Raw genomic sequence first — 11,158 nt, forward strand, 5'->3', positions numbered from 1 at the left:
GGCCCGTGGGAGTATGATAACCAACTCCGATACGAGTTGTGTTTGTAAATATTCATTTTCGTTTAAAATTAGAGATAGATCCTAGTTGGTTAGGAAATCAGTTGTAATAGGCTATAAATAGCCATCTTTGGAGATTTGTAAAACAACACATCAATCAATACAAACAACTTACTTTTTCATCGTACTTTACTTTCAAGTCGGCAACTTCGCCAATACATCTTTTCTATCACGAGTTTGTATGAGTTGGCAGGGCTGCATCGACATGATCTCCGGCCGATTTTGTAAGTTTCGTTTATCGAGTAATATCTAAGCTTTAACTTCGGGCATCGCTGTCGTTTCGTTTAGATTTATTCACAAGTTATCGATATTTACGAGAATTATAGGATTTATCTATTGTTCTAGTTTTATCACTAGTTATCCAACTTGAGATTTAAACTGTCGGCTTTATTACCGTTATTCTTATTTATCATTATACAGTCGATTAGATCTATTTCAAGTGTTGCTTTGCATCGTTGTTTAGTCTACTCTGGTAGTTTCTTTACAATCGTTGCGTGATTATCGGTTGTTCTATAGCCGGTCATCTTCATAGCAAATCGGCCGATTCGCTGAAATGTTTTTCGAGACAAATCGGAACTTTAGCCGATCGAAACCCCTGGAATTTAATACATCTCTTTCCTTGTCAATCAACAGGTCAGATTGAGTGGCACGCCGCGCGAACTGCACCAGGGCGATTACCCGAACAGGAGTTAAGCAGATTCTCCTGGGTTGTGTGTCCGACGCTGAAGGTCATCGTCCGATTTTTTGCGCCAACAGAGTATGCTCAAGCTGGTTCGGTAATTGCTAGATGAATTTGCATGAAAGTTTTAAATTTAGATGTGGTCCAACAAATTCTAATCAAGGGTAAGCATTTATTTAGCCTTACAGTTTCTTTTGTTTTTTTATAGGTTGAAAGTTTTGTTGGCGATACGTCTGTAATAACATGCTAATGCATGAAAGCTAAAATTGGAGTTGCGTGCATACTGAATCTATATACCAGAAGTTTCAATATATGTTTAAACCTGATGTTGCGTACATTATAAATTAGTAATGGCAAAACAACCTAGACAGCCTCAAGTTACTGGCTGAACCTCCTTAATTTAATCAGGATTGGTAATTTAAATTTTAACTTAGTGATTATACTGCTGGAGAACAAGCCGAGGATGTGCATGGGACCAAATATAAATTCATGGAGCACTCTAAATACTAAAATTGCTAGATGATTGGATCAACATAATAAATTAATTGTGATTCAATTATGCACACCAAAGATACATTTTTTTAGTGCGAAAATTTTAGGGGCATATGGCAGATAACTTAGGAATTAAAAAAGGTGACGGATCACAGCATCTAGTTACATCCAGAACCTCCGTATTCTTGTGATAGCACCTGGTATGAAATTAATGAAGGAAATATGGCAGATAACTCATGAATTAAAAAAGGTGATAGATCACAACATCCATTTACATCCAAAACCTCTGTATTTTTGTGATAGCACCGGGTATGAAATCCATGAACTTTTCTCCTTGTGATAGCTTATCTATTTCTTTAATTTTCCTTGGTAGAATATCCGGAAGGAAAAGAAGAAAAGTGATATAGCACCATAAAATATGAATTGGGAATAAGCATATAATTATTTTAGGGAGGGTAAAGACCCGTAGCACGTACGGGCACTTCTGCTAGTTTATCTCTCATTGGTATAATTTTTCTGTTGGTTCCAGGCTTCCGGAACACAGATTCTGCATGGACTAATATGTGAGGATTTACTTTATCAACCATGCATTTGGTTACATACAGAATACCATGAATCTGTTATCTTAGTAAAGCAATGCTAAAGGAAGTCACCTCCTCCGTTCTCAAGGCTTAAAACTACCATGTTGGTCGTTGAAAAGGTAGAAGAAACTCAGGCCATTGATCATTACTGGCCGACATTATAATAGTCGAGATAGAATCCATAGTTATTGCTATTATGGAAAGAGAGTGATACAATATTAGGATTGAAATTAAAGTCCCCATGCCAAAACATGATGAACACAATTGAACTTTGATACATATATAAAACATTATATCATGTAAAACACTTTATGAGCTCCAACTCCAAAATTCCGTACTCGACATGATGCCCTAGCATCCTGCTTTTGTCATCAACCACAATGCTGGGACGATTGTGCTGAAGGTTGCTGCCATATAAGTAACATTGCCACACGCCCACGCACACACACTGACACACACAAGCTCAAAAGGAGCTCGTCACAAATCTATAAGTAAAATTACCACACACATACGGCTCGTCACCCGTTGTTACAGCTGTCCACTATGCACGTAATAATAACAAGAATATTCAGTTCTTCACCTCAACTAATTTTGGCATTAGCTGCTAGCATGAGTTTATTCCCATTCTCCATGGCTTTAACCAACTGATAATTGAAAGTAACTAGCAAGCTTTTTTTGCCTGGCTTGGTGAGGAAAGAACTTGAACGCATGAGCACCGAGGTAACCAGCAAGAGAACCAAACACATAGATCCTGGAAATTCAGACCTGAGTGTGTAGATTACTTTTCAGGTTCATTGAGGTAGAACCTGTCCACCTGTGTCAAATTCTAGATTCGTGCTTGCTTAGTATGTTAGCGTCTGTACTATGATAAGGTTTTTGTGGTTTTATTTCCTGACTTCTCGTTTCATTTGTCTGGCCATCGTTGTTGTGGGATGGCCATGGGGGACTGAACTTGCAGCCCATCCTGCCCAAAGTCTCAGGTGGTCTTTGTCCGGTCCAGCATTGGTAAGAGTAAGAGTTAACGCGATTCAAACGCGTCTGCGCGAGTATCGCCGGCGCCGGCGAAGACCCTCACCGAGCGTGGCACCGTGCACCGATGGCGCAGGGACGCTCATGAGCTCGGGTGGGGACGGTCGTTGCACCGTCGCCCAGTGACCATCGGGTCGTCTCATCGACGGCCAGCCAGTCGCCGCCGTCGTGGTCCAACAAGCTCGCCATGCAAAATATCTACACATCTTCGTATCCGTTTTCTACAAAAATCTACGCACACACATCCATTTCATCTTTTCAAGCTGTAATTTCGACGTGTCGAGTTCCTGTCGCCACAACACAGTCCTGCAGATGACAGATCCTACAATCTAAGGATTAGATTCTAAGCTATCTGCGCCATCGCCTCGTCACCGAGGAACTCCACGACGGACAGCGCCACGGGCGCCTGCTCCGGGCGCGCCCTGATGCCGTCCAGCGCGGCGCCGTCCCCTCCGACCCACCTCTTCAGGAACGCTACCGTGGCGCCGCCCACGAACCGCCGCATGGGCGCCCTGGCCCCGCCGCTCCTGCAGATGGCGCGCGTGAGCATCCCCCTGGCGCCCGGCGTGTCGTCGTCCATCATGTCCGTGTGCCCGTAGTCCCTCGCCACCAGGTGGCACGCCGGCGCCGAGGCGGGGTCCATCTCGTCGCAGAACGCCGCGTGGCTGACGCCCCTTGGCGCGCACGGCGGGAGCAGCGGGCCACGGGGCAGCTCGCCGAGCCCCGTGCCGATGACCATGGCCGGCGCCGACACGCGGAGGGCACCGCTTCTGCCCGTGAGGATCGGCGGCGGCGTCTGCCTGCCCATGCCCATGCCGTCGACGGGGTCCACGGCGACGAGCGCGGCGAGGGGGATGGCGAGCTTGGCGTGTCCCAGAGCCAGCGCGAACGCCACCTTGCCGCCGCGGCTGTGGCCGGAGACGGACACCTTGGTGGCGTCCGCTCGGACGCCGGGCGGCAGCGCGGAGGAGAGGCCGCCGCCGGCGAGCCAGCCGATGACGGCCGCCGCGGCGTTGATCTCCTCGGTGGCGTCGGCACCGGAGATCGTGTACAGCTGCCCGGAATCTTGTCATGGGAAAGAAAGCTAACAGAACTGGACGAACTGATGAACTGCTTATATTATTACCTGAGGTGCGACGACGATGAAGCCATGGGAGGCGACGTGCTGGAGCAGCTGGGAGTAGAAGGAGTTGACGACGAGGTAGCCGTGGAGGAAGACGAGCACCGGGTACTCCCCGGCCTCGCGCGGCGCGGCGACCAGCAGCGGCTTCGGCGGCGGCGTGTCAGCGCCGGGCGGGGACGACGGCGTGCCGCCACCGCACCTCGACGGCGCCTCGACCCGGACGAGGCTGACGCCGTGGCGCCCGTGGTCGAACACGCCTCCCGCCTCAGACCCCATGCACCGGTGGAGCAGAAGGCAGTGTGCGAGGAACACGAGCGCTGCCGACGCGATGTTCATGTCAATAGGGAGCTCTGACTGTGTGTGAGTGCAGTTGCAGCGATAGACTAGAGATGGACCTGGAAGAGTGAAGGTAATAATCGAGAAATGGGATCCGTGGCTGCTTGGCGACCGACCGTGCTCCTTCCTTATCTTGGGCAGGCACTTGAAGGATTTTGTAGTCAGTTAGAACACAGTAACACTGCTTGGTCTGGGTGTTTCGTTTGTCTTTTTGGGACCTCGTTTGTCTTTGAAAAGACTCGGTTTCACATGGGTGAACAACAAAAAAGGATCAAAATATCCCCAGTCTTAAAAAAGGTGCGGCCCAGTGGCATAAAAAGAAGACAGTAGACAGCTGACCGCTCGTTAGCGGTTCATGGTTCACCAATCAGACCACTAATCCAACCATTAGTTTTTATTAAAAAAAATAACTAAATAAATTTAAGTAACATACTCCCTCCATAAAAAAAAAAGTCACCAACAAATTTTAGAAAAGCTAAAATAATCTTGATTGTCACTATTTATGAAACGGCTTAATTGTCACTATTTATGAAATGACCCGAATTCTCATTTATGAGAATCCAAGCCTCTGCACCTCTGTGATAGTCCTAGAAAACGGCTATCACGTGCAATCTCTATCTCAGATAGTACAATTTCATACAAAAGCCAATGTAGAAGCGAGAATCAAACTAATACCTACATACAATATACAACATCATGGCACATATGCCAGTACAAGTCCTTCAGGACTGAATCAAATAGAAGAAAAAGATATATGAAGTGCAGCGCATCAAACAAGTGGATCTCCATATCCATCAGGCAACTTGAGAGAAGAACAACACCCTAGTATTCTCATCCATCATCAAGTTGCAGTCGGCTGAACTTGAAAAGCCAAAGTCTACCCGAGAAGCGGATAGACCCATGTTAACTCCCAATAGCAGCAAGCCAAGGAAACAGGGAAATAACACTATATGCATGGATAAACCTATATCTGGCTTTAGAGGTTTATGTAGCAGCAGCAGCAATTAAGGATGCGTCAAAGCAATACCATCTTCGAGGTCAACACCTCACATCAAGGAAGTCGTGATAAACCACCGGATCCTTTACCCATGAATCTAGCACCCAAACACACTAGGCGATGTGAGAGCTCCCTTCCCTCGCATCTCAACGGCAAACGCCAGCCAACTCAATAAAAGGGGGAGGTAGAAGAATAGTATAAGTCTAGTCAGAAGTAGCGGTAGTCAACAGTACTGTCCATAACTAGTGGACACGGACTATAGCTATAGGTTTATACACTCTACAGAGGTTGTACATCTGTACCAGCCTGGATGGAGCGTGAATAGTAGCTAGTCGTCCAAACCCCACCTAACGGCCGGAGCCCTAGCAGGTGGCTAGCACTCTCCTATTTCCTCGAATCTAGAACTGTCTTCAACTGCAGGGCATGTTGTCACCAGTTGAAGACCTCGAAGCTGTGAAACCTACCCATGTGTCGATGGAGTTCTTATCCAATGATTCGAGCCATGTGAGCAGCACCGCCTCCATGTAGATGGGAAAGTAGATGACTTTGGTGTTGTCGTTTCCCCCAGCTACTAGCATTGACAACAAGTAGCATCGGAGCCATTGGACTTGATCCTACTTGCCATCGTACTTGGTGATACTCGGGGGCTTGAATTTTTCAGGTAGAATTGTCCTCCTCACACGTCTGGAGAAGGCGGCGAACCCGTTAGAATCATCCCCTAGGTGTTCGACTTCTTGCTCTCATTTGCGGCGGCGTCCGTCAATGATAGTACGGGCGTTGCGGCCGGCATTGATCTTGCTGCGAAGATCTTCTACCAGGCGTTCAAGCTCCAGGTTAGCCCCACGGTGGCCACGGCCTCCCGAGGGTCCCACCCAACTACCCTCTGCTAAAGCTTGGCTTGGTCTAGCGCCTCCAATTTGACTTGGTCGGGATGGAGTACGTCTATGGCTACTGCCATATTGACTATGCTGGGATGGAGTGCATTGAACTGAATGTATCGGTTTCTGCTGATCGAGTTGTTCGTACGCGCGCTCTGCCAGTTCAGCCAATTGTCTAGTGTGCTTGTTCTGTGGCATTGCGTGGGTAATGAGATTAATGGATGCGATGGTGACAAGGGGAGTATGATGTTGATGCAATTGAACTGCTTCAAACGCATTATCCAGGTTCATGATTAGTAGGTTTGCTGCAAGGAGGTGGTGGTGCTCTGCTCTTGTGGTGTTTCTTGTTTGCCGTCGAGTTCTTTGAGTTTCAGTCTCCTCTCCGGCAATGTTGGTGGTGAGCTCATCCTGCAAGACATCATCCGGGTGATGTTCATGCCGCGGATTTCTATCCAATTGCTCTTCTTCTTCACCCTCTTATCCAGCAACGAGAGCGAAGAGTTCTTGTTCTGGAGAGTAGTTTCCCGAGCTTGAAGTGATGACCTCCATGGAGCTGCCTTCTTCGTAGATGGGCGAAAGAAGAGCTCCCTCCTAGTTTGGGAGAGTGTCGAGGTTAGCGATAATGTGTGAATCTTCGTCCTTGGTGAGAGCAGATGGTTTCATATTGGGCCAGTAGATGAATCTACCTTGGGGAGTCGATGTGATCACCAGGCCTTGCTGCGGACCTGATAAAGGGTTCTCCACATCCGAGTTCGAGTAGTAGTCGAGGTCTTCGATCACATCCATGTCGGATTGTGATCTGGATAGGGTAGCTTGGTAAACAACAACCGTGTTGCGGAGTCCAAACGTGAATCAACTTGAGTAGTAGTCCGATTTGCACGATGGCTTATGCGCCAGCTCATGCGGGTCAATCAGACTAGCGAGAGAAGTCGAGTTGCACTCGGACTCGTCCCCCCAACCTCTGACTAAGTCAGAAATTGAAAATTCGTCGAAATTCTAGACGAGATCCTCCAGAGCTTAGTGTTGGAGCTTCATTGTTTATTGTTTCTTCTCTGGGGTTGACACAATATGGCGGTGGAAGTTTCAAGCGCTGTCTGCGATGCAAACCCAGGAACCAAAAATGAACGTCGTGCTCGCTTCGAATGCAACGATTGGCTTGATGATGACTTGGGTCATCGAGTTCGCCAGTGGATTCTCAGTGAGGTCCCCTACCTGTCGCGCCAGTTGTCGGTTTTTAGACCCAGCAACCTACCGGGGGGGTGCCCGAGGTAGTGTTTAGTTTGTGGGGCTCGCCGAGATCAGGAACTCGAAGGTGAACACAAACATACAATTTAGACAGGTTCGGGCTCAATTGTGTTGGTTGGATTGAATTGCTTTGGAGGGTTCCCTGCCTCGCCTTATATTGCCAGGGCAAGGTTACAAGGTTACAGGTCGGTTGTTTTATAAGAATACTAATCGGATTCAACTAGGCGAGTCCTACTCTGATTGCTACAAGTACTTTTCTAATCCTGGACTAGTTCCTATCTTGTCACGTAGACTACGCCGTCCTGCACCATAGCCTCCATATCAGAAACATCTCGGTGTCCTGTTCAAACTTTTTGGTGGGCCCATAGATGTACGTACGACATAATCTAGTCAGAGCAGGTCAACACCTCGAACTCCTTACACTGATCCTCCAATCCGCCTACAGGCTGAGCACTATCCACCACTAGTCTCAGACTGAACCATGCCCATAGCAAGGTGAACGGTATGTACGTAATTAGATACTACGACTGGTGGTAAACTGACTCGGTCCTTAAGAGCCAAAAGCGAGCACTCAACTCCACAAAATATGTGCCGAAGCACCTGCAACGTACAAGTACGTCACCTGCTCCTCAGTGTCAAACAAGGTTCCCGCAATAGGTATAGGGGGTGGAGAGAGTCCAGAAACCTCTCCCCTAGCAAGGCACTCCTCAGCACCAACCGTGGTTCGCTCCTGCCAAAACATGTCAAGGGATCACACACACCCAAAACACATGCGGGAGTGTACAAGGAATCCCATCACCAAATCCATAGCATATGCCCATCCATAACTCAAAAAGCATGTGAGTGGATAAGTAAGGTGGACTATCTAGGGTTCTGTAGCTAGTGCACAGGTAGGTAACAAGGCAAACAGGTTGAACAATTATCAGGGTCTTCTTAGTTGTCGCAGCTCGGGTCTTCAAACAGGTCTACAAGCATACACGAGATGCAATGCAAAAATAAATAACAAGCAATACATCTTAAGCAAAACCATCAAGAACTCCAAAATAGAAGAGCCAAATAACACCAAACTAACTACAATCAGCAAGGGTTCGATTTTAATACAACTGGTTTCATATTTTTTGGAGTTCAAATGAATTAGTTATGAATTATTGAAGTTTAAATCAATTTCTAGAATTTTATTTAGTTAAAGAAAATTAGAAATCACCAGAGGACGACACATGGCAGCACCAGAGCGCCCCACGTCCCCTGCTGAGATCATCATTGGGCCCGGTGATGCCAGCGTTGTCTCAGTCAACGAGTCAACGGTTAAAGGGTCCACTTGTCAGTGGGCCCCATGTGCTGGCGTGGCACCCACGTGGCATCTACGTGTCAGCTGTAGGCTAGCTACATACAATCTATAGGTTAGCTGTTAGAAAGAGGTGGCGCCTATGTGTCAGCTACGTGGCTGCTGACTTAGCTGCCATGTATGCTTTATAGGTGGCTTTACGCTAGCTGCAAGGTAGCGATAGGCTAATGTAGCGGTCCACGCAGTGGCATGACTACCACTTAGGCTCGATCCACGGCGCGGTTAAGGCGCCAGTCCACCGTGAACCGTAGACTGTGGCTCAGATGGACTGCGTCCAGGTGTCAGACTCCTGCAGCGGGGACCTCCTTTCCCTTCCCCTCCACTGCAGCTGCGGCCGGGGCTCATCGGAGTTGGCCCTCCCGGCGATTCCAAGGCGAGCCAGGGGCCAAATCTGGCCGCTTGGGCTTACCTTGAGACGGCTAAGCTGCCTAGGGGATCGCGTGGTAAAGGTTAGCGATGGAGCGACAGTTTTGGTGCGGCGGTGCTCAGGCGGCGACGGCAAGCTCGCGAAGGTTTAGTTAGGCTACTCCTAGAAGGCTCGGCTTGGGCTCCCACGGCAAGGACTGGCAAGACGAAACTCGTCGAGGCACAAAGGTCGTGCCTTTAGCTCCCCACGGGGCTTGGCTGCAACGGCCCCACGGCGGCGTGCTAGGATGTCGGGTGCGCAGCGTCACGGCAAGGGCGCGCGGTCACCACGTCCACGATGTCGCGACATGGCGCGGGCGGCAGCAAGGTGAGGCACGACACAGGTTGGTACGGTGCATGGAGAGACGGGCGCGGTGTGGGGCTGCCTGGCCAAGGTTCGGCCTTGGCCTTACCAGTGGGTGCACGGTGCGGCTAGGCTGCGCGTGCGCGACCTTGGGCATTGCTATGGCTGGCAATCGCACGCGGGGTCTTGGCTCTCTAGGACCGCAGTGAGGACGCGGCTGTATGGGATGGTGACGACTGCAGCACCAGCAACAACACTCACGGCACGAAGGCTGGCAACACAGTGGCGATGGCAAAGCGGCAGGGACAAGGCGACAGCTTGGATGGATGGCTCACTGATGGGTCTCGTGGATGACGGTTGGCGGTGCGGTGGCAGGTTGGTGCACAACAGGGCGAGTAGCAACGGCGGTGGAGTCGTTCAGGCGCAGGGGCGGCGGTGCATCAGTGCTCCGATGGTGCGACATCTCCGACTTTGGGTCAATGGCGGTCCCTCCTCCTCCGCCTTCCTCCTTCCTTCTCCTCCTCCCTAGCTTCTCTCCCTTCTCTCTTTCTCCTTGTGGTGTTGGGCAGGGAAAAACCCCAATGAAGGCTAGAGCTGGGGAGTGGCCGGTGCGAGGTATTTGGACGCTGCGGCTAGGGTTCCGAGGCGGCGATGGACGGTGGACAGCGCAAAAGCGACACAGGGGCAGGCGCGTTCATGCGTGGCGGGGCTGTCACTGTCCCGCGCGTGCGTCGGGAGCAAGGGGAAAGGGGAATGGTGCGGGCCGGCTGCTGGGCTAGAGAGCGGAGCAGGCTAAACTGGGCTGGCGCATGCGTACGGGCCCAACAGGTCCAGTGGTGGACCGGATCTTGGTCAGGCGTGGCTGCACACGAAGAAAGAGCTGGGCTTTTCGTGGGTCTCCACGATGGTTTGGTCTGGAAGTTAAACTGATTTGCAGGTTGGTTGTTGCTCTGCTGGTTTGTGCTCACGTGAGAAGAAAAAGAGCAGGCTGGGCCGGCTGAGTTAGCTGGTTAAAAAGCAGGCCATGTTAGAGTCAGATTGCGTTGTTAGCGGTTTGGTCGAGCTGTTAGATGGGTTGAAGCATGTGATTAGGTACTAGGTGAGTTAGCAGGCTTGATTAGCTCGAGGGTTAGCGTCCAAAGGCAAAAGAAAGGAGATTTAGAGAGAGAGAGAGATTAGCAGATTATTAACTTGTCAAGCCGAGCTAATTGGCTAGTGTTAGCTCGGGTGCAAAGTTAAAGTTAGTCACCTTAGATTTTATTATGCTATTTACATGTTGGCTTTAGTTTGTATTTTGGATTAGATCCAAAAATACAAACTCACCTTTGAAATCCAAATTAAACCAAAAGAAATCCAAATCAAACGTGCAAGCATGTTTTAAATTTAAGTGCACAAATTTAATTACTAACTTTTGAATTTGAGGAAAGGTGAGAGGATTGTCCTTAAGTTTGACCGTGTATTTATATGATTTACACAATCGAACAAAAAGTTTTAAATTTTTGCAAAATGGCACAATTAATATCACTTAATTTTGAGGGATGTTACAATTTAGCACTAATTGATTTTTGCATGTTGTCATGTAACATGCGCACATGCCAAATTGAGTATATTTACTTGTGTTTTAGGATAAATTTTGAATCATAGAATGACTTATTTTTTTGGAACGAAGGGAATATACAATAATTCT

The 11,158-nt window shown here is 48.8% G+C and overlaps 1 protein-coding gene across 2 annotated transcripts; it reads right to left on the reverse strand.

Moving 5' to 3' along the window:
• Nucleotides 1-3,026: 3,026 nt before the first annotated feature.
• Nucleotides 3,027-4,534, reverse strand: LOC117836408 (chlorophyllase-2). Of its 2 annotated transcripts, XM_034715823.2 has the most exons (3): nucleotides 4,357-4,534; nucleotides 3,965-4,278; nucleotides 3,027-3,892 (listed from the first exon to the last, which is right to left on the reverse strand). In XM_034715823.2, exons 2-3 carry the CDS (start codon nucleotides 4,235-4,237, stop codon nucleotides 3,182-3,184), a joined length of 984 nt encoding a protein of 327 aa, XP_034571714.1. In that variant the 5' UTR covers nucleotides 4,238-4,278; nucleotides 4,357-4,534; the 3' UTR covers nucleotides 3,027-3,181. The 2 variants fall into 2 exon arrangements, with proteins under 2 accessions (XP_034571714.1, XP_034571713.1); XM_034715822.2 differs by having other exon boundaries at nucleotides 3,965-4,532.
• Between the last annotated feature and the right edge of the window lie 6,624 nt (nucleotides 4,535-11,158).

Source organism: Setaria viridis, chromosome 9 (assembly GCF_005286985.2).
Source record: "Setaria viridis chromosome 9, Setaria_viridis_v4.0, whole genome shotgun sequence".
Classification (NCBI taxonomy): Eukaryota; Viridiplantae; Streptophyta; class Magnoliopsida; order Poales; family Poaceae; genus Setaria; species Setaria viridis.

Excerpts from the sequence above, each read along its gene's own strand:
- LOC117836408 (XM_034715822.2), bottom strand. The coding sequence starts at position 4,297 with ATGAACATCGCGTCGGCAGCGCTCGTGTTCCTCGCACACTGCCTTCTG. Across the intron at positions 3,893-3,964 it reads TCATCGTCGTCGCACCTCAG|CTGTACACGATCTCCGGTGC; the intron begins GTAATAATATAA and ends GATTCCGGGCAG.